This window comes from Cebus imitator, unplaced genomic scaffold, assembly GCF_001604975.1.
Source record: "Cebus imitator isolate Cc_AM_T3 unplaced genomic scaffold, Cebus_imitator-1.0 Scaffold119, whole genome shotgun sequence".
NCBI classification, from domain to species: Eukaryota; Metazoa; Chordata; class Mammalia; order Primates; family Cebidae; genus Cebus; species Cebus imitator.
This window is the reverse complement of record NW_016107434.1, coordinates 2,826,077-2,849,270: the sequence shown is the minus strand read 5'-3', so window position 1 is coordinate 2,849,270 and position 23,194 is coordinate 2,826,077. Positions and strand designations below refer to the sequence as shown.

Here is a 23,194-nt window from a genome sequence, read left to right as displayed (position 1 = left end):
ACCAAGTTATTCTTGGCCTATGGCATCCATCGAGATCATATTTTTATGTGTTGTTATAAAAGACAAAACTTGTCTTTATGATGTCAGATGCATAGAGTCTGCTTGCTTCTCAGGAAGAAGATCCTGGAACTCTTTTGCTCATGCTCTTTTTCATCTACTCTTGGCTGCCCCTCACCTCTGCCTCTTTTCCCTGTAAAGAAGGACCACCCTCACCAACCCAAATGATCATCAATGATAGACTGGACAAAGAAAATGTGGCATATATACACCATGGAATACTATGCAGCCATAAAAAACGATGAGTCCGTGTCCTTTGTAGGGACTTGGATTAACCTGGAAACCATCATTCTCAGCAAACTGACACAAGAACAGAAAGCCAAACACTGCATGTTCTCTCTCACTCATAGGTGGGTGATGAACAATGAGAACATGTGGACTCAGGGAGAGGAGCATCACACACTGGGGACAGTTGGGGGACGGTAGGGAAGAGACAGCAGGGGTGTGGGGAGGGAAGGGCAAGTGGGGAGGGAGGGGTGAGTGGGGAGGGATAACATGAGGAGAAATGCCAGATATAGTATGCACCTAAAGTTAAATAAATAAATTTTTTAAAATTAATTAATTAATTAATTAAAAAAAAAAGAAGGACCACCCTCAAGCAACTTCCTTTGGTTTTCTCTTACATACCATCTGTGCTGTTAGTGCTAGCTCAGAGCTAAACATGTACAAGTACTATATTCAGTAGATACGTGCTCAAAGAATAAATACATTTGCTGAGCAACTTTTAGGCAAAGCATAGTGATGGACAAAACAGAGGAAGAGAGAAATTTCTAAACAGCACTGAGAAACTGACCAATGAGTACACAGCAGAGGGCACTCGCAGCCTCCTGGAAAAGAGAGAAGAGCCTGCAGAGAAGCTGCAGTCAGGATGGGTGGGATTCATGGGTCTTCTTCAAGGTCTTGGGGATCCTGAGCTCTATCTAGGACCACTACGCTGGCCAGGGTTCTGGAAGAAGCAGCCAAGAATTTGGTTTTTCCAGGTGGTGACAGAGTTAGAGTTGCCCAAGGTGCTTCCAGAGATAAACACACACCCAGCGTTAATCCTCTGACCTAGACTAAGCCCAGGAACATAGGACCTCAGAGCTTATGAGCCACGTGCCTACCCAAGGTGAGAGCTCCTTCTCTTGCACTGTGTAACTCATGATTCTCATGACCCCTGCTTGGAGAGATCTGGACTAGGAGCCACGAGGCCTCTGATTTTGCCAGCCACTGCTAATAACCTCTCTCCAGCCCAAGTCAAAGAGCTTCTCAAATTGTCAGGAAGGTTATCTTTTTTTTTTTTTTTTTAAGATGGAGTCTTGCTGTTGCCCAGGCTGGAGTGCAGTGGTGCAATCTTGGCTCACTGCAACCTTCACTTACCAGGTTCAAACGATTCTCCTGCCTCAGCCTCCTGAGTAGCTGGGATTACAGGCACGCACCACAACACCCAGCTAGTTTTTGTATTTTTAGTAGAGACAGGGTTTCACCATATTGGCCAGGATGGAATCCATCTCTAGACCTCGTGATCCAGCTGCCTCGGCCTCCCAAAGTGCTGGGATTACAGGCGTGAGCCACTGCGCCCGGCCTGAGAAGCTCTTTATCTTAATCCTACCCTACCTCAACTTCCATTTAACCTGGAATTCCTTATTCCAGCTTACTTTCCAGATCTAAGTTATAGTTACAAAATGAAGGTATGGATGGATGACCTTTCCCATCCACCTCAAGGTTCCATGATTCTATATTTTTACTTACTTATTCAGTGAACAAACTTGTGCAAAGCCATGCTATGTGTCACTAACTCTAGGTATAAAGATGACAATGATGGGGCACTCCCGCAGAAAACTTCACTGTCTCATGCCCTCCAAAGACACACAAGAACAGAACGGGGCAAAGGAGGAGGACAAAAATTCCTATGAAGGCTGTCCTGAGAGAGAGGTAGCAGACCAGTACTCCGGGTCTCCTGAGACCTCATCTAGCAGCTTCCTGAAGGCAATAGCATGAAGTCTTAAGCTTGGCTTCAACATCGCACTGCATAGGCTGGAATCTAGATGCAGCCATGTACTAGCTGTATAACCTGTCAAGTTGATATCCCATCTAGACATTTTGTTCTTCTCATCTGAAAAGTAAAATGATATAACAACAATTAGCACTCTCTTTCCTGGGCTATGCATGAGGATTGAGTGAGGTAATTCATGTAAAGCGTGAGATCTGGAACATGGCAAATATTTAGCACATAGTCGCTGTTTTTGAGATCATGAATAGAATCTTTAGACTAGATTTCATATAAAAGACTTCAGACATTTCTTTTTCAAATTATCTTTCAGAAAATAAACACATGGAAGAAAGACAACATAAAATTGTACAAAAAGGAAGGAGTTCGTTGAAGAAAACAGTCATTTGCAAAAAGCTTGGCCCCCACTGGAGACAGGTACAACAGATAAAGCTCCCCAGATCAAATGTCTCAGAGGTATCAAACCCCACCAATTCTATATTTAGGCATCCATATGTTCCCACTGCCAGAGTTCCCATAAATACAAACATTTCAGTGCACACAGCAGCAGTTTTCAGAAAGATTTCCCTTTTAGGAGAGGGAGATGCTACAAAGCTTAATCGGTTCTAAGTGATCCTCAAATATTGTATCAATTTACAGCAGAAAGGTCACCGTAAATAAACATGAGGATTCTGCTCAGTGTCTGGATTTAGCAGACTAACTCCCACTAATGTTAATGGGGCCATGTTGCCAAATCCCCAACCATCACCCTGCATATTTGCTCCAATCCTTAACTTTTGAAATTGAAATGTCTTTTCCAAATCAAAGCTGATCCTGAAAAAGGCCCAATGAGCCTCTGCCTGGTTAGACAGGGACAGTATGGCTGATGACTGGGGACCTCGCAGTGCTCAACGCAATGGCATTAAGAGAGTATGTTGGAGCCAGGCATGGTGGTGCATGCCGGTAGTCCCAGCTACCCCAGAGGCTGAAGTGGGAGATCGCTTGAGCCCAGGAGTTTGAGGTTGCAGTGATCCACGATCACGTTACTGCACTCTAGCCTTTGCAACACAGCAAGAATCTGTCTAAAGAAAAGGTTGGGGTGGGCGCTTTGTTGAAAGGCCTGTCTTCACATGTCTATCCAATACAACTCAGCTTCCTTTCCCTGATGCACAGCACAGTGCATTCTCCAAACTCACCTCCTGTGACATCTCTGTGAACTCCAGACAAAACAAGATTCCCCAGTTCTTAGCCAGAGGTGAATGTTTATGTTGTTTCATACCCACTTCTCTCTTCTGTGATCTCAATATCACCTTGTTGGTGAAGTTTTTTGATACCAATCTGGTATCTTCATTATTTCCAAACACTGCAGCTTCTCAGCTCCATGAGACAAGCTCACATCTCTCCAGCCTCCCTCATGGGCCCAGGAGTATTGGTTTGGCTCCTTCTGGCACAGCTCACATTTTTTGGGCAGCTTCTCCAACCTTCTCCACTCCCATCTATCGGCTCTGAATCTAACCTAGGACTCCATGTTTCAGTCAGGTTCAAGGTGAAGTGGCTCCTGCTGCAGACTTTGATCAGCACCCAGACTTGTCATATGTAGAAAATCAAAACCAGGTCACAGCTTTCATGAGTCTACCCAGCTTCTGCTGATCTGCTCAGAGAACTGACTGGCCCACAACATCTGCTCCCAGGTCAGGCCAGGCTGTCCACGAGGCAAGGTCCAGAATACCCAGCTCCTGTCCACCACAGTGTGATGGGATGGCACAGGTACCGGCCACACAAACGGCAGATGGCCCTGGCCATCCATGGAGTGGAACCTGGGCTGAGCGATGAGTCTCAGGACTATTTCACCCCCTTCGCAAAAAAAAAGAGACCAAAAAGTAAAGAAAAACTTTGTTGGTAAAATCTTTCCATACTTTATTGATAAAAGCTTTTCTAGCCTCTCATCTCCCCAGTGCACATGTACACACAGTGGATGTGATGTTTCCCCCCGTGGAACTCAGAATACTTGGGCATTGACTAAGGCATAGGTCTCATTCTGCCTTCTACGGTTGTCTTATTCTTCTCAGGTTGGCTGCAGACCCAGTGACTGCATGGAGGCATCATACCTGTCTGTATATTTCCTGTAATACCTCATACAGAGCCTTGCTCAAGAAACTACTGAACTGAATTGAAGGACTTTCTATTGCGCTTGGTATTTTTGGAGATTTAGGCCTTTTAAGAAAAGGGGTTGAAAGTTGAGGAAGAGGAGGTATATTTACAGATGACAGATGCTTTATGTATTAAGTTATATACACATGTTTTATAAAACATTCCTCCGCTCTGGAGTCAGGAAGAACTGGTCCATTTATCACAACCTCATTGGCCTCAGCCACCAGATACTTAGAACACTGGCCGGGGTGAACAGTGGATCTGAGTCACATCAGTAACTCATGTGTTGACATTCAGCTCCTTTGTCCTCTCAGAGGCCTCTGTTTATGCACGGTCCTTACCTACCGCCTTTGTTACCCACAGCTAACAAGAGCCACTGTGTACATTTTAGCCATAACTACTTATTTTGCCTTACTTCAGTCAGGCCTGTCTTAGCTAACACACACTCTATCTGGAGTATAACCACCAAATGGACATTGGGTAGTCACAAAGCTGACTCCCCGCATCTGACTCACTATGCCTGGTGGACTGTCAGAGCACTGACTGCAATGGGATTGATAATTTACCCTTTGCCTGCCCATATTTAATTGTTTCCATCCAACTTGCAGGAGGTCTGGAAGTATCTAAGGCAAAGAATAGCCTGTGCTCATTCTCTCCACTTTCTCACAACCCACTCACAAATCTAGTAGGTATGCTCGAGTCCTTTCCCTAGCCTCTGTTTAGCTCTTTCATCTGGTTAAGACGTAGTAAAATAGAATACTAATACCACATCTTCCTGGAGATTCCACCTCCCTTACCTTTTGTGACACCACCCTGCAACTCTCGTTTGCTAACTGGNTGTCCTAGGCGCCTCCTCCTCTCTCCACTCCAGGTTCTACCCGTGGTCAGCCCATCTTGCCACCATGAAAGCCTCATCCTTGGCCACTGCTCTCACCACTAAAGCCCTGAAAATTGTGGTTAGTCTTCCATCCACAGCTTCTCATCAATAATATTCTCATCACTGATTTAAACAAGGGCAGATCTGCCGTGAGAGCCTCACACTTCCGTTTTCCTTCTTTCATGATTTATCCTCCAAATACCTGATTCTCATAATCTTATGCTAATGCCCTGACTCAGTTGATCTTAACCTCATGAGTGTGAAAATTAAAAATACTGATGCCCAGCCTACAGCATCAGAGATTCTAATGTGGGAGGTCTGCAGTGGGTCAAGGGCATCGGTGTTTTTACAGTACTGTTTTTCCACTATGATTGACATAAATGTTGATCCTTTGTCTGAGAAGTTGCTTTTTCATAGTCCTTCTCGAAAACTGAAACCTGAGTGTTATTATCCCTGTGTCTCCAGGGTTCCAGGCCCTGCAGGAGGAGCTCCGTATTTGTTTATTGTCTTAAGTAAGGTATCCATACAATTTAGTTTGCCCAGGACAGACGCAATTTCTACCTATTGTTCTGGTGTTCCATTCAGTTAGCTACTCTGACCCTTTCATTCTCAAAGGTGTCCTATTTTGCACAAGAAATTATGTAATCCCCCTAATCATAAGTGTACCTAAAGATGTGAAAGTTAGTGTTATGGGCTCAATGGTGCCCCACACACACCAAAAATCCATATGTTAATACCCTGATGCCCAGTACCTGCCTTTATTTGGAGACAGGGTGTTAAAGAGGTGATGAAGTTAAAATGAAGCTCTAACCCAATCTGACTGGTGTCCTCATAAGAAGAGGAAATTTGGACACATAAAGTGACACCACGGCTACAGATGCATAAAGAAACACCCACGTGAAGACACCATGAGAAGGTGACCACCTGCAAACCAATGAGAGAGGCCTCAGAAGAAACCAAACTTGTCAACACCTTGATTCTGGACTTCCAACCTCCAGAACAGTGAGAGAATAAATTTCTGTTGTTTAAGCCAGCCAATCTGTGGCATTCTGTTATGGCACCAGCTTTAGTGAACTGATACACTTAATAAAATTTAAAAAAACAAAACCAATGTAAATAATGTTTTCTAAGTTCCATCTAAAGTTTTCCAAACCTCCAAGATGAATGAATGCTCACACCACCTTTTTAGAAGCCCACTGCCTTGAGTTTAGATGGTTTTGTTTCATCAACTGTACTATAAAAGGTTTGCCTTAATATCTTGACAGGATGTGTTTAGCTTTCATACATTCTGAGTCTATAAGACCATTCCCAGAAGAAAGATGGAGACGGTGACAGTGAATGTTGTATATGGTTACAATGGGTAAAGCACAGTTCCTGTCCTCAAGGAACCATGCCCTGATCTAGAATTGTCTCATCTCTGCACAATAAGTTACCAGCAAAGGGACTTTTATGGGGACTCAGAGCAGGAGCATTAGGCCAGCCTGAAGGAGGGTTTAGAACAGATTCCTTGGTGAGGGGACAGCCAGACTGATTTTTAATGGGCACAGAGGAACACATCCAGTGAAAGGAGGTAGAGGGACAGGTATTCCCTGAAGAGAAAAGCAGTTAAAAGAAAAAAGTAGGGGCTGGGCACCATGGCTCACACCTGTAATCCCAGCACTTTGGGAGGCCAAGGCAGGCAAATCACGACGTCAGAAGCTCAAGACCAGCCTGACCAACATGGTGAAACCCTGTCTCTATTAAAAATACAAAAATTAGCCGGGTGTGGTGGCATGCACCTGTAATCCCAGCTACTCAGGAGACTGAGGCAGGAGAATCGCTTGAACCCAGAAGGTGAAGGTGAAGGTGAAGATTGCAGTGAGCCGAGATTTTGCCAATGCCCTCCAACCTGGGTGACAGAACAAGACTCCGAAAAAAAAAAAAAAAAAAAGCAGAGGTGAAAAGGTAACAGTGTTCTTTCTAGTGCTTTTAAAACCACTCCCACCTGGATTTTAAGTCCAGTCATTTTTCTCTGTCCACAGAGGTCACAGATAGTACAACTACTATCCCTCACATTTTTTACCTTTAAATATTTAAGCACTTACAAATTACAAATTCTGCCCTTTCAGCTTTTCTTTCTTCATGTCAAACAGCTTCAGTTTCTCCAGGTTATTCTCCAAACTTTTAAACTAATTTGATGCACTGTCACGCACTACTTACTTAACCAGTGTACACACCTACATGCACACATGCACACACATGTGCACAGGCCAAGAGAGCCTGCAGTTTACCAAAGTTCTCTTAAATTTAAGAGACTCTATCAGTGATGTTCTCTCACAAAATACAAATTAACGTCACATCCATCGCATAGCTATGCGAATCATAAAATCATCCTTGTATTTCCTTCATTGCATAGAAAGAAAAAGACTGACACTGATGGTCATTCTGAGGGAAGACTCTATATACTCTGAAAGAAAGTGTTTTCTTCACCATTGCTGACAAGTGAATTAATAATTTTGCCATTTGTGGGTGTTGGGAAACATCACAGAACTGAAATAGATCAATCCCGCCAATATGGGTTGAATTTCTACCAGAAAACACTACGATTCTTTTAATCCTACATCAAGGCATAAATACAACAGATCTTGTTTTCCACACAGATGCCTATTTCTTTCACACCCAAGCATATGCTAAGAGCTCTCAAGCAACACTCTTCCTCCATCTCTAGGAGACGTCTTAAAACATTTTTAGCTTACCAAACACAAAACGGAGGAGGATCTGTTTCTTTACTCAAGGATAATCATCTTCAACTGCTTATTTATACTGCAGATAGAAACCTATAGATTGAAATGAACATATTTTCATTCTAAATTTGGCATCTGTGCTGCCATAGTTGAGATGCAACAATCGTGTTTGAAAAGCAATCATCCAGGAAACACCACGTTGCTTCGCAATGTTCAAGCCAAGTGCTCATTGGAATTAGGTGAGTAGCACTAAAGAACTGAGAAAGAACACTAGCCTGCTGAAATAATGGGACCACATGTAGGAAGAAAATACCAAAAATGAGAATAAAATGTTGTGGCTAAAAAGTAATGTCTTATGACATATCAACAAAGGATCAATCTCCTTTGAAGAACCCAATAAAAAATGATCACTTAAAAGTCTAGAACTGTGCTGTAATAGAGAAGCAACTAGCCATACATGGCTATTTAAATTAGTTAAAATTAAATAAAATTAGAAATTCTCTTCTTGATTTGCCCTAGCCATGTTTTAAGAGCTTAGTAGTCACATTGGCTAGTTGTTGTCACATTGGGCAGCAGGAATAGAAGAAATCCCCATCATTACAGAACGTTCTACCAGCAGCACTAGTCTAGAGAGTTCTCCTTGACTACTGGGTTAGCACTGTGTTAAGCATCAGGCCCTGAAGAGATCATGGAGCGAACAGCATGCCTGCCAAGTTTAATGATTAATCCATGGCAGGAAAAAAGTGTGGTGGAAAGAAAAAAAAATTCCACTCCTGGAATGGGCTAATATGATGTAGTATTGACATCTGTGTTATAAGAAATATACTTAGACAAGTAGAGAAAGTTTTGAGCTGAAATGGAAAGGAATTAATAAATAATACTATTTGAATATCTTCACTCCCTTATAAACAGTCATAAAACATTCATTTGGAAGAAAGTATCCATGAAAGCCTCTCTTCATCTGTTAGTGGCTGGTTGAATTTTATTGGTCATTCCTCAAATATTATTTAGCCATCACTTACTTCCTGCCCCAATGTTTTGCTGTTATAACATTTTTGATCATGCATTTAAATAAATATACCCCCCAAAAAAGTGCAGACTCTTCCCATTTTACAAAAAAAGGCAAGAACTTTATTTTAAACAAATCCTTAGTTGTGTGTTACACCATGTCCATATCTAAATTAAAAATGATCATGATAATTCAAAGGGAACAAAAAGCTTCAGAAAAGCACATTATCCAAATATTTCTCTTGGCCAATATTTTAACTAAATACACAGTGGATATGAAAGGTATGGTATGGCACTTAAATAAATAAGAGCAAAAAGAATGAAACATATTCACAGTCCAAAGCAATAGGTTTTTGAACCTTTGGTATATGTCTCAAATAAGTAACCGTAAACATGTTAGCCAATAATGTTTAGTTCCAGGTTTTTTAAGCCATTGATTTTGTGTGTGTGTGTGTGCGTGTCTTTCAAAAATAACTGAAAAAATAATAAATCAGGATTGACGTGGGATAATTAAGGTCTCTGGTGTAAGCACACAGGTAAATTCAAATCATGGCAAAATGATGGTGCAGCTGTGTTGCACAACAAAACTATGTAAGAAAATGAGTGAGATACACCACTTAGAAATTCTGTGGCTCAGGTAGACACCCTTGATATTAACAAACGAACAATTTCTTTAATGCTAACCAAAGTCCTAAACAAGCTGGAAGGCAGAAATATCCTGAAGCTCCTAACCACATGCCTAACAGTGCAACAACAATCTCACAGAAGTGTTATAGTTGCATATTGCATTTCCCTCCCTCCCATCCATCCCCATCCCTAATAAACAGCACCAGTGCAGTTTGAGTTAGAAAACTGGAAATATTGAGACATTCCTAAGGTTTTCATCATGACTAAGGGCCAGTCAGATGGGGCTCTAATGAAAACCTCTGCCATGGCCATTCTCCAACAAGCACCCCATGTAATTCCCTCTAGTTTACAAATAAACCATATTAGGTTTAATGTAAGGCCAGATTCTGAAAAAAAAAAAGAAAAAAAAAAAAAAAGAAAAAGCTGGCATGCTATCCTGGATTGAGGGAAAGGGGCATGCTGGTGGGGAAGATACATGAAGGATGCCTCAAGGATGTGTGTGTCCCATGGATCAGGATAAAGGGATGTGTTGAGATAGGTCACAAATTTTATTTCAATGAAGTACTTGACTCACACCATTCACCAGGATGAAGAGCTCAGCAGGGCTAAGTCCTACTTGGTAGCTGTGCAAGTTTACTGTTATCAGGATCAGGCTGGGCCATAAACAGAAAGGGCCCAAAGAAGTCTAATTCGTCCATTTCATCACTCTACCCAATTGTCTCTGTGGAACCAATTAGGTGATACATGAAAATGGTTCCACTTTTTCTTCTCTCCCATTGATGCAAGATCTTCTTTTATCCAGTCTTTTCCTACATCTTAATGGTGAGAGTGACATAAATGAAGGTAGATTCAGCCACCTCTGAGCAGTCGTCTGCTTTGGGGCTCCTTGTCATCCCCAGACTTTCATGAAACCTGCCCTCTCACACATAGGCAGAGTCACTGGACTGAGTCCTGCCAAAATTGGGAACACTAACCCTCGGCAGGTCCTTATTACGGATTTCATAGATTGACTTTCTCTTGGCCTGAGCCCCTCGCACAGCCAGCTTGATCTTGCGCCATCCCAGGTGGTTGAGTTCAGCCAGGTTGAGCACAACACAGATGCCGCTTACAGCAAACATAAACACTAGAAAGACAGTCTTCTCTGTTGGCCGGGACACATAACATTCCACCTCCTTGATGCAGGGATAGCGGTTACACTCATACAACCCTGGGACACTAAAGCCATAGAGAAAATATTGGCCCACCAGAAACCCAATTTCCAGGGCGTTTCGGAACACCACTTGGATAATGTAGAAGCGGGAGATGCCTTCCTGCCTTCTGAGCTTGGATTTTGATGCAGTGCGTAGCCCTGATGGGTGTGGAGTCAGCTCCTTAACCTCTAAACAATCTGGCTCTGTCTCCTTACTGGTGTTCTCTGTGTTCTGCAGCACCCCATTGACAATAGCATTTTGCAACTTCTTATCTTCTCGTTTGCCCCCACCGCTGCCCCCACCCCCAGTTCCTCCAGGACCTCCTATAGACTCAGGGGGGTCTCTGTCCAGAGCTAGGAAGACAGTAGAGTAGCGGCGTTCTCGCTGCTTGGCCGACTGGTGCACAGAGTAGGTGATGAAGCAAAGACTTGGGGTACACACCATTATGATCTGGAAGACCCAGTAACGTATGTGGGAGATAGGGAAGGCGCGGTCATAGCAGGCCTGGTTACAGCCGGGTTGCAGGGTGTTGCACACAAACATGGTCTGCTCATCATCGTACACCGTCTCCCCCACAATGGCCACAATGAGGATCCGGAAGATCACCACCACAGTCAACAGGATCCTGAGCAGAGGAAGAGGGAAGGAGAGAGGTTCTCACGGGCTGCGTCACTGACAGGAAACCCCAGCTCCTCCCTTCCCTTGGCTGATGGTGTTTACCAGTCGTTTGACTGGGGAGCTGTCCAGCCTGGGCTGGTACTGAACTGGGAATCTGGGAAACCTTTAGGTCTCTTCCTTTTCTGCTGACTGCTGGTAGGCTGGGAACATTTCATATGACAGAGATTCCAGGTACGCACATCTCCATGCATTGGACATAGTCTACTTGCAACAGATAAGTTTAATCTCTCTATATAGAATGTATAGAAACACAAAACACACCTTCACTCTGGATAAGGCAAATGCACACAGAATACCTTTACAGACAGTGCATGCTTCAAGGTCTCCACACAGGGTGTGTATATAACTACTCCACGTGTATATTTATTCTCAGTATGAATATTAAATTTAATGCTTTAGATAAGCAGATGACTATATTTATTCATATATACTAAAATATATAGATATAGATATCTATATCTAGGTAGATATAGATACAGATACAGACACAAAAATGCCAATTGGGTATGTAGGTTCGGTAAGTTTACACGGCCAAATAAGTTTAGTTTAGTAATTATTTGTTGAGAAAAGAGTCATCTGCTCTGAAAAGTAAATCCATCTCCCCATTTGCCTTTCTCTGTCCAAATGCAATCCTGTCTTCTTTGTAGATTCTATTTAGGGAACCGGCTGGAGATTGGCTCTGACTCTGGAGAGTGGCGGGACCAAGACTGAGCCAGCGGCTCCTTTTCTGATGTGGGAAGAAAAGCACTCGGTAGTGCTTGATGGGGAAGGGATGGGCACCTGGTCAGGAGTAGCTAGAGAAGGGGGACACCGCGGGGCGTCGGGTAATCCCTCATAGCCGGGAACTCCATAGCCTCGACCTAGGACGCTGGGGAGGAGGCAGAGGACAGGCTGGGGGTTGGAGAGAGGGATTCAGTCGGGAGGTGAGAAGGGACTCCCAGGGGCCGCCCGACGGGGCCACTGACGGCCGGCTTGGCGTCCTTACCTCCCGATCATAGTGGAGTGCTGCTGCACCGCGGCTTCCAGCAGCCTCTCCAAGATGGTCCATTCCCCCATCGCTGTGCATCCGGAGGCAGCAGACAAAGACTGGGCAGCACCGGGCACGTTCCCGCTCCTGGCCCCTCCCCGGGCCGCACCTCCAGAATGGGAGCGAATTGCCTTCCAATTAAAGAAGCAATTTTAAAAATCCTCGAATCCCCCTTTCCTTTTATTGTACTTAAAAGAGAAATGGGGAAAGAAATCCAAGCGCGTCCCGACCGATGGGGCAGTTGGCGCGGTCCGGAGAGCGGGCATGAACCTCGGGCGCCGTCCAGGGGTCAGGTCTGGATCCCGCGGACCCCGGGACAAGGGGCGGGGCGGGAAGGCAGCCTGCAGGTCCTCGAGCCCTCGCCCGCCTGGGAGAGGTCTCGGCGCCGCTCCCCGCCGCAGGTAGGGGGTCGGGGGAGGGTCCGGGCACCCGCTCCGTTCCTGCTACTTCGGCGGGCACCTGGAGCTCCCGCGCGGCAGCCTGCAAGGCCGGGCGGAGCGCGCGGAGCTGAATGCTGGACTCGGGGATCCGCGGCCGCCGCCTCTAATCCGCCCTTAAGTAGTCTCCGCCTGCGTCACGCCAGGTCGGCGGAGGGGAGCCGAGCGCGCTGTGCGGCTGTCGCTGCGCGTGGGAGCCCGAGGGGCCGGGGACGCGCGCAGGGGGAGAGGGGCAAGAGTCCTGGGGCCCGGCGGGGAGCGGGGCGATTTCGAAAAGGAGGACTGCAGCGCCCCTCGGGGATAATCGGGGTGCCCAGGTAACCTCACCTGACCGCCAGACCCCAGCAGGCGGAGAGGGAGCCGGGAGCGGACGCGTGGGCGAGTGGGGAGGAAAGTGAGTAGATCTCCTCTCTCGGTGCATCCCTCACCTTTTCGCTTTTTACCTTCCGGGAGACAACTGAAATTCCTTCCCTAGATGGAGATTCTGGCTGAGGGAGGGTGAGTGAGGGCGACCATTGGGCGCTTTTAAATCTCCCTTAGGGGACAGAGTGGCTGAGAGTGCCTCTGCAGAGTGGCTGCGGTTCGGTGCCTAGGTGGATCCAATACTGAAGTGAGACAGGCTTGATGGGAGTCCATTTAGGCTGAAGGGTAAATGCAGGTGTGGAGCTGCCTCTTGGGATGGGGGTCAGGGTACAAAAGCGTATCTAACAGGTGCCTCGCAATACGCCAGTAGGGTGGCCTTGGTTAAAGGTCTCGCTTCCCCTTGCACTAACCCAGAAGCTCTGCTATTTTTAAATTATTGCTATTATTTTACTAACGGGAAGGGGGGTACTTGTCAGGTAAACTGTGATTTAATCTGAATTTAAGACTCAGTATCCTGCTAGCAAAAACAGAGCCACTCACAGCCTCGACCTGCCCCCATTTTCCTTATTGGGCTTTGGCTTTCTCCCCTCAACCAGCAGATCCCGGTTTTTAAATTCACATTGTGTTGTCAGTTCTGTCTAGAGCAACTATTTAATTGGTCGCTGGAAAATTGAAACAATCACTCTAAGCTGCTAATTGGCCCAGGGGTCAGTATTAGGAGACACTGTAGTTGGGAGAGTTTGATGTAAATGTACCAAAAGTACAATGGGAAAGTAGTTGTCACCCTTTTGAAAACACAACAGCGAAAGGGTTGCTAACTAGTCCTAGGCATATAAAGTAGCCTTAATTATCCACAGGGAACACAGCACATATGTGTATTACATAAGCCACACCATGGTGAGCCTTTACTTCTGGAACAACCAAGGTGGTTGGGTAGCTGGTGTCCCAGGGACTGGGAAGAAGGGTGCAGGGCATAAGCCTGAGTCCACTCACAGTGTACTTCTTCATAAATGATGTTTAAACACACAGTCTAAGCTTCACCACCAGAAAGATCACTGAGATCCTCTGCTAGGGCTGACACCTTTGCCCCAAGAAAGCTGCCTTTCACTGCAAAAGAGTAAAAGAGTCCACTAACAATGGAGAAAGGCATGAAGTGTAAATGAAACACTAGGGCTAGGACAGGCATTTTTTATTTTCCTTCTGAACATGGAGGAGATTCAAGGATGAGGATGGATGGATAGCCTTGTATTCAGTTAGCTTCCAAATAGAATGGTGATTCCCCAGCCCAAACTTGGTGTGTTTCCCAGGTTCTCTTCTGCTCCCTTTGGCCCTACGTCCCTGTATTCCCTTCTTGTCTGGCAGACTCTTTTATAGTAAATGATCTTAGATAAGGAATGAATAAGTCCAAAGGGAAATCTGTTTAACATCTTTAAATGTCCCAAAATAGGCTGCACAACTCAAAATTGTCATTTTATACTTCGGCTTTCGCAAGCCGTTAAAGATTGTGGTCCTAAGAACATAGATTGCAGGAAATGCAATTTTCAAGCACTATGCTATGACTGAATTGTTGATCATTTGTCAATTATTTTGAAACATATTTTAATATGCCACATAGATTCCCCATATAAACATGTGTATACAATATAGGTGTATAAACGCACAAAGACGCATATACCTAGAACCCATATTTTAATACTCACCTATTAGAATGTGTAGGCTCCTTTTAAATAAAAATCTTATTCTCACCACACTTCGGAAACAACCATTTTTATTTTTAATAACCACTCATAAATTTTACACTGACTACTTTGTGCTTCCTCCTTCAAGTCCAGACAACTCCATTTTCAATTAATACTCTATTCTGATAAAACAAATGTGCATTAAATGTGAAATGGTTTTCTGTGGATCCGCGCATCTCTCAGTTTCCTCAGGGCATTTTCTCATCTTGATAGATTCCAATTATCTCAACTCCCCCCTGATTGAAGATCCCCACTAGAGGCAACTGGGAAGTTATTTTCATTATCACTTATTTAAAAGCCATTCTGTTTATTAAAGTAATAGTTTGCATGAAAAAACAATGAAATTCATAGAATAAACTTTGGTGCACATCAGACCATCTGGGGAATCTTCATGAAAAATACAGATGCTGAAATTCCATCCCAAACCTGCTAAATTGAAATATATGGAAATAAGATTGAGGTAGCTGTATTATTAACAGGTTCTCATCCATGGCTCCAATAACAATAAAAATCTGAGAATTTTTAGATCCATGAGTATTATGGCAGGAATGAATCCTAAGGATGAAGAAAGTTGTCATCCACTTGTTTCACAGATATTAAAACTGACCCAAAGTTTTGATAGCTTGCCTAAAATCATGGGTGGCAAAGGAAAATCTATGAAGACTGTGGTATTCAGAATCCTAGAGAAGATCATCAAAATTATTTAAAAGGATGAAAAATGTGATATTTGAAGAAAAGGGAAATTAAAGTAGAGCCATAGTTACCTGCAAACATTTAGAAGAAAAAAATACCTGAGTTCTTGGCCTTGCAAATCTGTGTCTTACCAAAGAGTATTTCCCATGAACAGTGCAGGGAAATATTCTTCACATCTAGTGGGAAAAACTGCAAAGGCACAGAGCAAAGGGTGTGGTTGAATGTTATAAAACAGGAGAGAATGCACAGTTACTAACAATTATTCCATTTACTACATGGGGTGTCTGGATTTGCTCTTATCTTTATATGAGCTCAAAACTTCATTCTCTTCTCAACCACAGACTTCCAGGTGAACCTTTTAGCTTTGCAGCTTCAAATGTTCGGTAAATAAAACTTCATAGGAGCTTTGTATATGTTGTAAGAATGAACATTAATCTACTGACCTCCATTCTACTGGACAGTAAATTCCTAGAGAGCATGCTCATATGTAGTGGTTCTTTCTATAGTGTCTTTAAACTCAACCATTTGTTGAAAGAGAAGGTCAGCTATTCTGACTCTCTATACCCCTCAACCTGGCAGAACTGCATTTTTCCTGAGAAGTGGGTCCTGGGTCTCCTCCACAATCACAAGTAATATTTAAGTCAGAGAGGAGAAAGGGGCTCCCTTTGCAAAGTGAAAGATCCTACACACTTAGGGTAGCCTGGACACCTCAGTAGAAAGCCTTCTTACTAACCACAGCCCCCTGCCCTCACTTCCATTTTTCTCTCGCTACTGCAGTCCAGACACCCACTGAACTCACCGGGGGGAAAGCTGCTGAGCTGGCAAGGTTTAAGTTGCAGCATCAGAGAGGCAGCCCCGGCGAGCTGATCTCAGTTCTGGATACATCTGCCATAGGAAGCGCTAGCATCTGTAGCCTCCTGAGATTTGTGTGGCTCGGGAGGGACTGCATTCGATTTGGAATTGATCTCTGTGTTGAACTCTTCTACATTTCATTCACAAAGAGCTAGGATTAACTGAACTTTATCCCCCCTGGTGGCCTACATAAATCTGTTTCCTAATGAAACCATCAAATTGTCTTCTTAAGGGGCAACCCCAACCTGTCTTGGGAGACTCAAAAGAACAGAAGTGGCAGATGGGATCTATTTTTCTTTGCTGCAAAGTGGTTTTTCTTTGTTTTCTTTTGTGTGTCCTTTCCTATGTATAAGCCTCAGTTCAAATGTTTAGGGAAACACTTTTGTTTTTGCTGTTCAGACAAAATTTATAAAGTAATATTTCCAAAGAGAGTAAAGCTGTCCAACCAACCAAACTTAAGTAGCCCTAAATATAGTGGCTTACTTTGTGGCCCAAGATTCTCCAGAATCTGCTTCCTTCAAAATTATTTTGCCATCTCATGGACCCAAATGCCAAATAATGTCTTAGTCCCAAGAGATTATGTATGCAAATGGTACAGAAATCTAAAGTTTTCTTCCTGCTAGTTCTTTGAATAAAAGGGTATATATAATTTTTTTTAAAGTACATATACAAATTCCCCCATTCCCTGCCTACCTCATATATAGAGAATATACCTATGTGTAATAATATCTCAGGAATTAATGTAATATGTTATTGTGGCCAAAGCAGATGTGTGAAATCACAGCAAATAAATTAACACTGCATTAAGAATCAAATCATCCCTGCTGACACATAATCTTTCACTTTTATATCAAGTCATGTTTCCCATTTCACATCAGGAGCTTCCCAAGGGGCTCATTAAACCTGCAGGAAGAGATTTCTTTGAAGTCAGTGCTATTCAAGGGTCATTCAGCTATAGTGCAGAAGAGCCTGCCTCCCTGGGGTCTAGGCACTCTTCTCTTCACTCTCATTGTTGCTGTTCAGCCAGAGGCCCAGCAAGGCAGGATATGGAGGGCTTCCTGATGAGTGCCTTTTTAGTCTGTACGAAAGGGATGAGGAAATTGCAGGGGAAATGCACATGGGTAGGATCTGCCCTTGACAGAATTGTTGAGCTGGGAAAATATATTTCTTTTCCCACATGTGCCCTTCCTGCTCTTCTTCTGCATCAGAGTATGCTGCTACAAGATCTAAAAGTTGGATCCATCCTGGTGCCAAGATTACTATGAGGAATTGGCATGTATCACAAAGGAATCTTCTCTAAGATCGCAAGCTTACATTCAAGGTTCCTTTTTGCGCTCATAATTGCATATGGATTCCCCTGGTTGCCTGATAGCTTGATTTCCTGAATTTCAGCTAATTTATATTTTTGCTGGGACTCTGGGGGCTCAGGCATTACTCAGCACAGAAGCTTTTGTATTTTTTCAGTTCTTGTCAACTACCTAACTTCTGATCAACTCTCAGGCACCCACATTCAAATCTGTTATGGAGAGCCTCTTGTTTCTGCAGCTTAGGTGAGGCTGGAAAGGAGCTACCGCTTACTCATCACTCATCTCATGTTCAGTCAAGGGTTTGTCAAGAGCATGGACTCCAACTTGCCCATTTCATTGGTTCAGTCACCTCTGACCTTCAGATGCTCACACTAATTCTCTCTTTTTGGCATATACTCATCAATCCACCTTGACTATTGACTGTCTTGGTCAAGTCTCTCCTGGAACTCACCTTGATTTTGTATCCTATTGACCTTAGAGCCTCCCACCATTGTGCTTCACCCAGTCCCTGCAAGTCACTCTACCACCATAAAGGAAAGTAATCCGATAAACAAGCGCACACCAGAGTGTTAATAACTGGTAACCACTTAATGTATTATCCTTCTCAGAAGAATTATCCTCATTTAAGTTGCAAAGCCTACATCCAAAGAAATGAAATTTCCTAGGTAGTTTTCCAAACACTATGCATAAAAAGAGAACAGCTATTTGGGGGCAAGGATGTAGTGTTGTGAGCCCTCCCAAATGACACCACACATGCACTTGATTCTTTTATTGATCGATAAAGTGCTCCTACTTGTGGAAATAAAGGAATTACACAAATGCAATGATTCTTCAGCTTTACTATGCTATAGAATCACATGGGAGCTTTAAAAATTCCCAGTGCTAAGCTGTCCCCCAGACCAATTAACTCAGCATTGCTGGAGGTGAGATCTATGGTTTAATATATTTTTTAAAAACTCTCCAGGTGATTTCAATATGCAGTCAAGTTTGAGCACTAATGCAATAATATATGCTACCCACGACTTAGGCAAAACAGCCCTGCAGGGCTTTTTCCTCATGCTGGGAATGGTGCTTCTGGACATAGTCAGAATTTCATTCTGAAAATGTGTTCATGTGGTTCTGTAAGTGCTTAATATAATCCATACAGGCTAAGTAGTTAGTTGCTAAACTGCAAACACCCATCTCATTTCATCTCAGTCTACTCATGGCCATCTGGACCTCTGTATTCCCATTACAGGGCCATGTGTGTATTAATGAAATGATTGCATCCGATTACATCTTTTATTCAGAGCACAAGAAGAACGGTCCATGGATTTTGTGCTCCAGCATCACTGTTTCTGTCATGATGGCAATAATTACATTTTTCTATTTTATGCAGAGATGGGATGGTCTTCCATTAAGGTAAGGGTATAAATCAAATGTTTTATCGCTTACAACAAAATTTCAATATTGCTGTCTGGGGTCTATAAAATAGGTATTTCAATCAAAAGCATAGAATTTCCTGAGCCAGATACTTGTTAGTGGCCTCCATTTTAAAGTGTCTGTTGTATAGTTCATATCAATGACCAAGCTGTGACAACTGATATACAGGAGGAATCCACTAAGAGCCGAACTAGCCACTTTTTTTTCTAATTTCACTAAACTTTGTCTCTACAACAGGCCAGATGATCAGAAAGCTACATGTCTAGACTGGTATTAATCTGTCATTGCTTGGTGGTACAGAGGATGGTGTGGGGGGAGGGGACTCACTTCTTAACCCAAATACTTTCCACAGCCTTTTGTGTTATTGTTGCAACCAAGACAATTCTCTTCCTAAGGAAAATTATAGTGCCAAATTAAAAAAAAATTTCCTTCTTGTGACCCTTGAATGAACAAATATGAATAAAAGATGGATGACCGAGTTAATAGCACGGTATTCACTCTTTATCAGCTAGTCACATTCTCTCTTACCCCTCTACCTTTCTGGAATACACATTTAAAAAACTGATAGATGTGCATGAGTATCTATTGTATGTACACCTGCAGTGCTACAACCAAATTCTTCCAGCCCATTAATATTTAATCTTTACACATATAGATTCCTAGCCTCCTCATTCATTCATTTGTTGAATGAAGATTTATTCATTGCTAACTATGGGCCAGGGAGATACAGCAGTGAACAAAACATGGTTCCTGACCTCATGGAGTTTAATATCTAGCAAGAGAGGTGTAGACTGTTTAATCAAACATTAATTAACCAAGTAATCTAAAATACGAAAGTGTAATTTTAAAAGTGTAGTAGGTAACTGCTAATAGATAGCTCTGAGATGTGCGGTCCTGAGTACGTAATGGGGCAGAGAGGGGCTGACCTACTTTGTGGGGAAGGGTTAGAGACTGAAAGGCAATCTTTAGCTGAGGTCAAAAGGAAGAGGAAGCCAGATGAAGGAGGTGGAAGAGGAGCTTTCGGAGTGGGAGGAACAGCAGTAAACAGGCCCTGTGATAGGAAAGAGTCGCAGGTTCAAACTAGATCTTCGGGATAATGTGCTGCAGCTTCTACATCAATACTAGCTGCTTCACCTTGCACTTTTATGTTATGGAAATAGTTTCTTTTCTTAAATCTTATGAATCAACTTCTGCTGGCTTCCAACTTTTCTCCTGCAGCTTTCTCACCTCTCTTAGCCTTCAAAGAATTGAAAAGAGTTAGGGCCTTGCTCTATATTAGGTTTTGGCTTAAAAGAATGTTGTGGCTTGATCTTCTATCCAGACCATTAAAAGTTGCTTCGTATTAGCAATAATTCTTATCATTCTTGTCTTCACTGGACTAGCACTTATAATTTCCTTCAAGAATGTTTCCTTTGCATTGACAACATGGCTGTTTGGAGCAAGAGGCCTAACTTTTGGCCTGTCTCAGTTTTTGACATGCCTTCCTCACTAAGCTTAATTATTTCTAGCTTTTGATTTAAAGTGAGAGATGTATGACTCTTCCTTTCACTTGAACACTTAAAGGCCATTGTAGTACTATTAACTGACTCAATTTCAATACTCTTTTTTTTTTTTTTGAGACGGAGTTTCACTCTTGTTACCCAGGCTGGAGCACAATGGCGCGATCTCGGCTCACCACAAACTCCACCTCCTGGTTTCAGGCAATTCTCTTGCCTCAGCCTCCTGAATAGCTGTGACTACAGGCACGCGCTACCATGCCCAGCTGATTTTTTGTATTTTTAGTAGAGACGGGGTTTCACCGTGTTGACCAGGATGGTCTCGATCTCTTGACCTCGTGATCCACCCACCTCGGCCTCCCAAAGTACTGGGATTCCAGGCGTGAGCCACCGCGCCCGGCCTCAGTACTCTTATATCTCAGGGAATAGAAGGCCCAAAGAGAAGGAGAGAGATTAGGGAATGTTTGGTTAGGGGAGCCATCAGAACACACACATTTATAGATTATGTTCACATATAGGCACGTGTGGGCATAGTACATGGTGTCCCAAGACAATTGTAATAGTAACATCGAAAATGATTGATCACAGATCACCATAACATATGCTAATAATGAAAACATTTGAAATAATTATTCAGATTTCCAAAATGTGATATAGAGACATGAAGTGAGCACATGCTGTTGGAAACATGACACCACTAGGCTTGCTTGATGCAGGGTTGCCGCAAACCTTCAATTTATATTAAGCGCAATGCCTGCAAAGTGCAATAAAATACGATATGCCTGTAACACCCGTATGCACTTAGCTTCCTTCACTTGAGGATTAGAAACACCTCTACGATTTAGCCTTGTCTGCTGCCAGGTAAATAAGAGAGATGACTCCTCAGAGCCATCATCAACCATTGTAATTATGTAGGAAATAAATAGGCCCTGATTATAATGGTCAATATAAATACCTTCATGATTAGTTGACACTTAAGTGCAATTACTAATTGCAATGGCTTTTTCAAACATGTTTTTCTCTGAGTACAGTAAACACATTATAGAAGGCAGTCCCATGGTGCCCAGCAATTTTAAAGAAGCGGTAAAGGTGGGCTCCCCAATTAGGGAGACCAGGCCTCTGTGCACCTTTTTTTTTTTTTTTGCCTTAGATACGCAGATTTTGCCTGAGCTCTACAGTTCAATCGAGGCCAGTGCCAAGTTTAGGCAGAAGGTGGGATTTGTTGGAGGAGAAAGATCATGTTGAGACATTAATGTCTGGGAATTTCCTGAGATTTTGGTCATTCCTTTTGAATAAAATTATTCATAGATGATCATCAAATAAAACTAAGGAGATCAATACTGCTATTGATAAACAAATCCTGAACAGAACCAAATAAAACTGAATAAAAGCTGCCTCCTTAAGAATATATAAATTTTCTCCAAACTTGGTGCAGTAACTCAATTTCTGAGACTCTTGTTTTGAAACTCTTCATAGCCCCTTGTTAGTATGTAAGAAAATCCTCATTACTTGAAAAATCACACCTAAATTTTACTGTAAATTGTATGTGCCAGCTTCATTATCCAGTTACTTTTTATTATTGGATTCTGAAAATACATATTTTAATGAGTCTGTTTAAAAGAAAGAGACAAAATGATGTGCACCTGTATCATGAGAGTTTCTTGCCAACTCTGAGATGGGACTCAGGTTCTCCAACTTACAAGTTGGGAGGTTTCCTTGTGTTGACTACTAAATAGCCAGTGACTTTTGGTTATTTACAAAATCAAATTTCCCTTCAAAGAATGAGTTGCCTTTATGGAGGATATTTATAAACATGTTTGCCAGCTCTAGAACAAATCAGAACAAACAGCGGATGACTTCCTAAAATGTTCTATGCAGAGGCAGCATGCTGTAATATGCACATGACCTTCCAAACGGTACCCAAAATGGACCGCTATGAAGTATGTGGTTATGCACACCATCAAGCTTTACGTGTGTTGATGAGATGGGGCGGGAGTCCACACAGGTTTTTTCACGAATGGACAGGTCATACTGGATAGGTTTACCTCTCATTCAAAGTGTATTTCCTAAGAATATTATAACAATAGCAATATCACCACCTTATGTTTGCTTCATATTTTAGTATCTCAGCATTTCTGGAGCACTTTTTTCCCTTGGAAAAACTTATTTAATTCTTGATATGTTATTTCTTTATGCATATATTATTTTATTAGGAAGATCTTGGAGCTATGTTCTAAACTATTATACATAATTGATATTTATCATTTAGTACAGTCTTTAAAACTTTAAGAAACATGTATGAGAAAAATAAATTACCTAAAACAAAAAGTTTACATACCTATGTGCTAAATATGACAGAGATATTTAATAGGTTTAATCTACGTGAAGAAGACAGGTTTTGTTTTCCCCTCTCTTCCATATAATTTTATACATCTTGCCAACTACTGAAGAAATAAATACTCAAGCTACTACTAGTTAAATGTATAAACTGCAAGAACTACTGCAGTCTCTCCAAGGGTCACTCAATGCATATTAATCCAGAGCACTTTTTAGAGCACTAATATCATGTCTAATTCCC

General features: G+C 42.7%; 1 protein-coding gene across 1 annotated transcript; it reads right to left on the bottom strand.

The window, feature by feature from the left end:
• Positions 1-9,918: 9,918 nt before the first annotated feature.
• Positions 9,919-13,205, bottom strand: GJD2 (gap junction protein delta 2). The gene is made up of 3 exons (XM_017539529.2): positions 13,072-13,205; positions 12,266-12,438; positions 9,919-11,227 (listed from the first exon to the last, which is right to left on the bottom strand). Exons 2-3 carry the CDS (start codon positions 12,334-12,336, stop codon positions 10,333-10,335), a joined length of 966 nt encoding a protein of 321 aa, XP_017395018.1. The 5' UTR covers positions 12,337-12,438; positions 13,072-13,205; the 3' UTR covers positions 9,919-10,332.
• Positions 13,206-23,194: the final 9,989 nt, after the last annotated feature.

Bases quoted from the DNA above. Each gene is read 5' to 3' on its own strand.
- GJD2 (XM_017539529.2), bottom strand. From the start codon at position 12,336: ATGGGGGAATGGACCATCTTGGAGAGGCTGCTGGAAGCCGCGGTGCAG. The intron at 11,228-12,265 runs GTAAGGACGCCA...TCCTCTGCTCAG, and splicing joins CACTCCACTATGATCGGGAG to GATCCTGTTGACTGTGGTGG.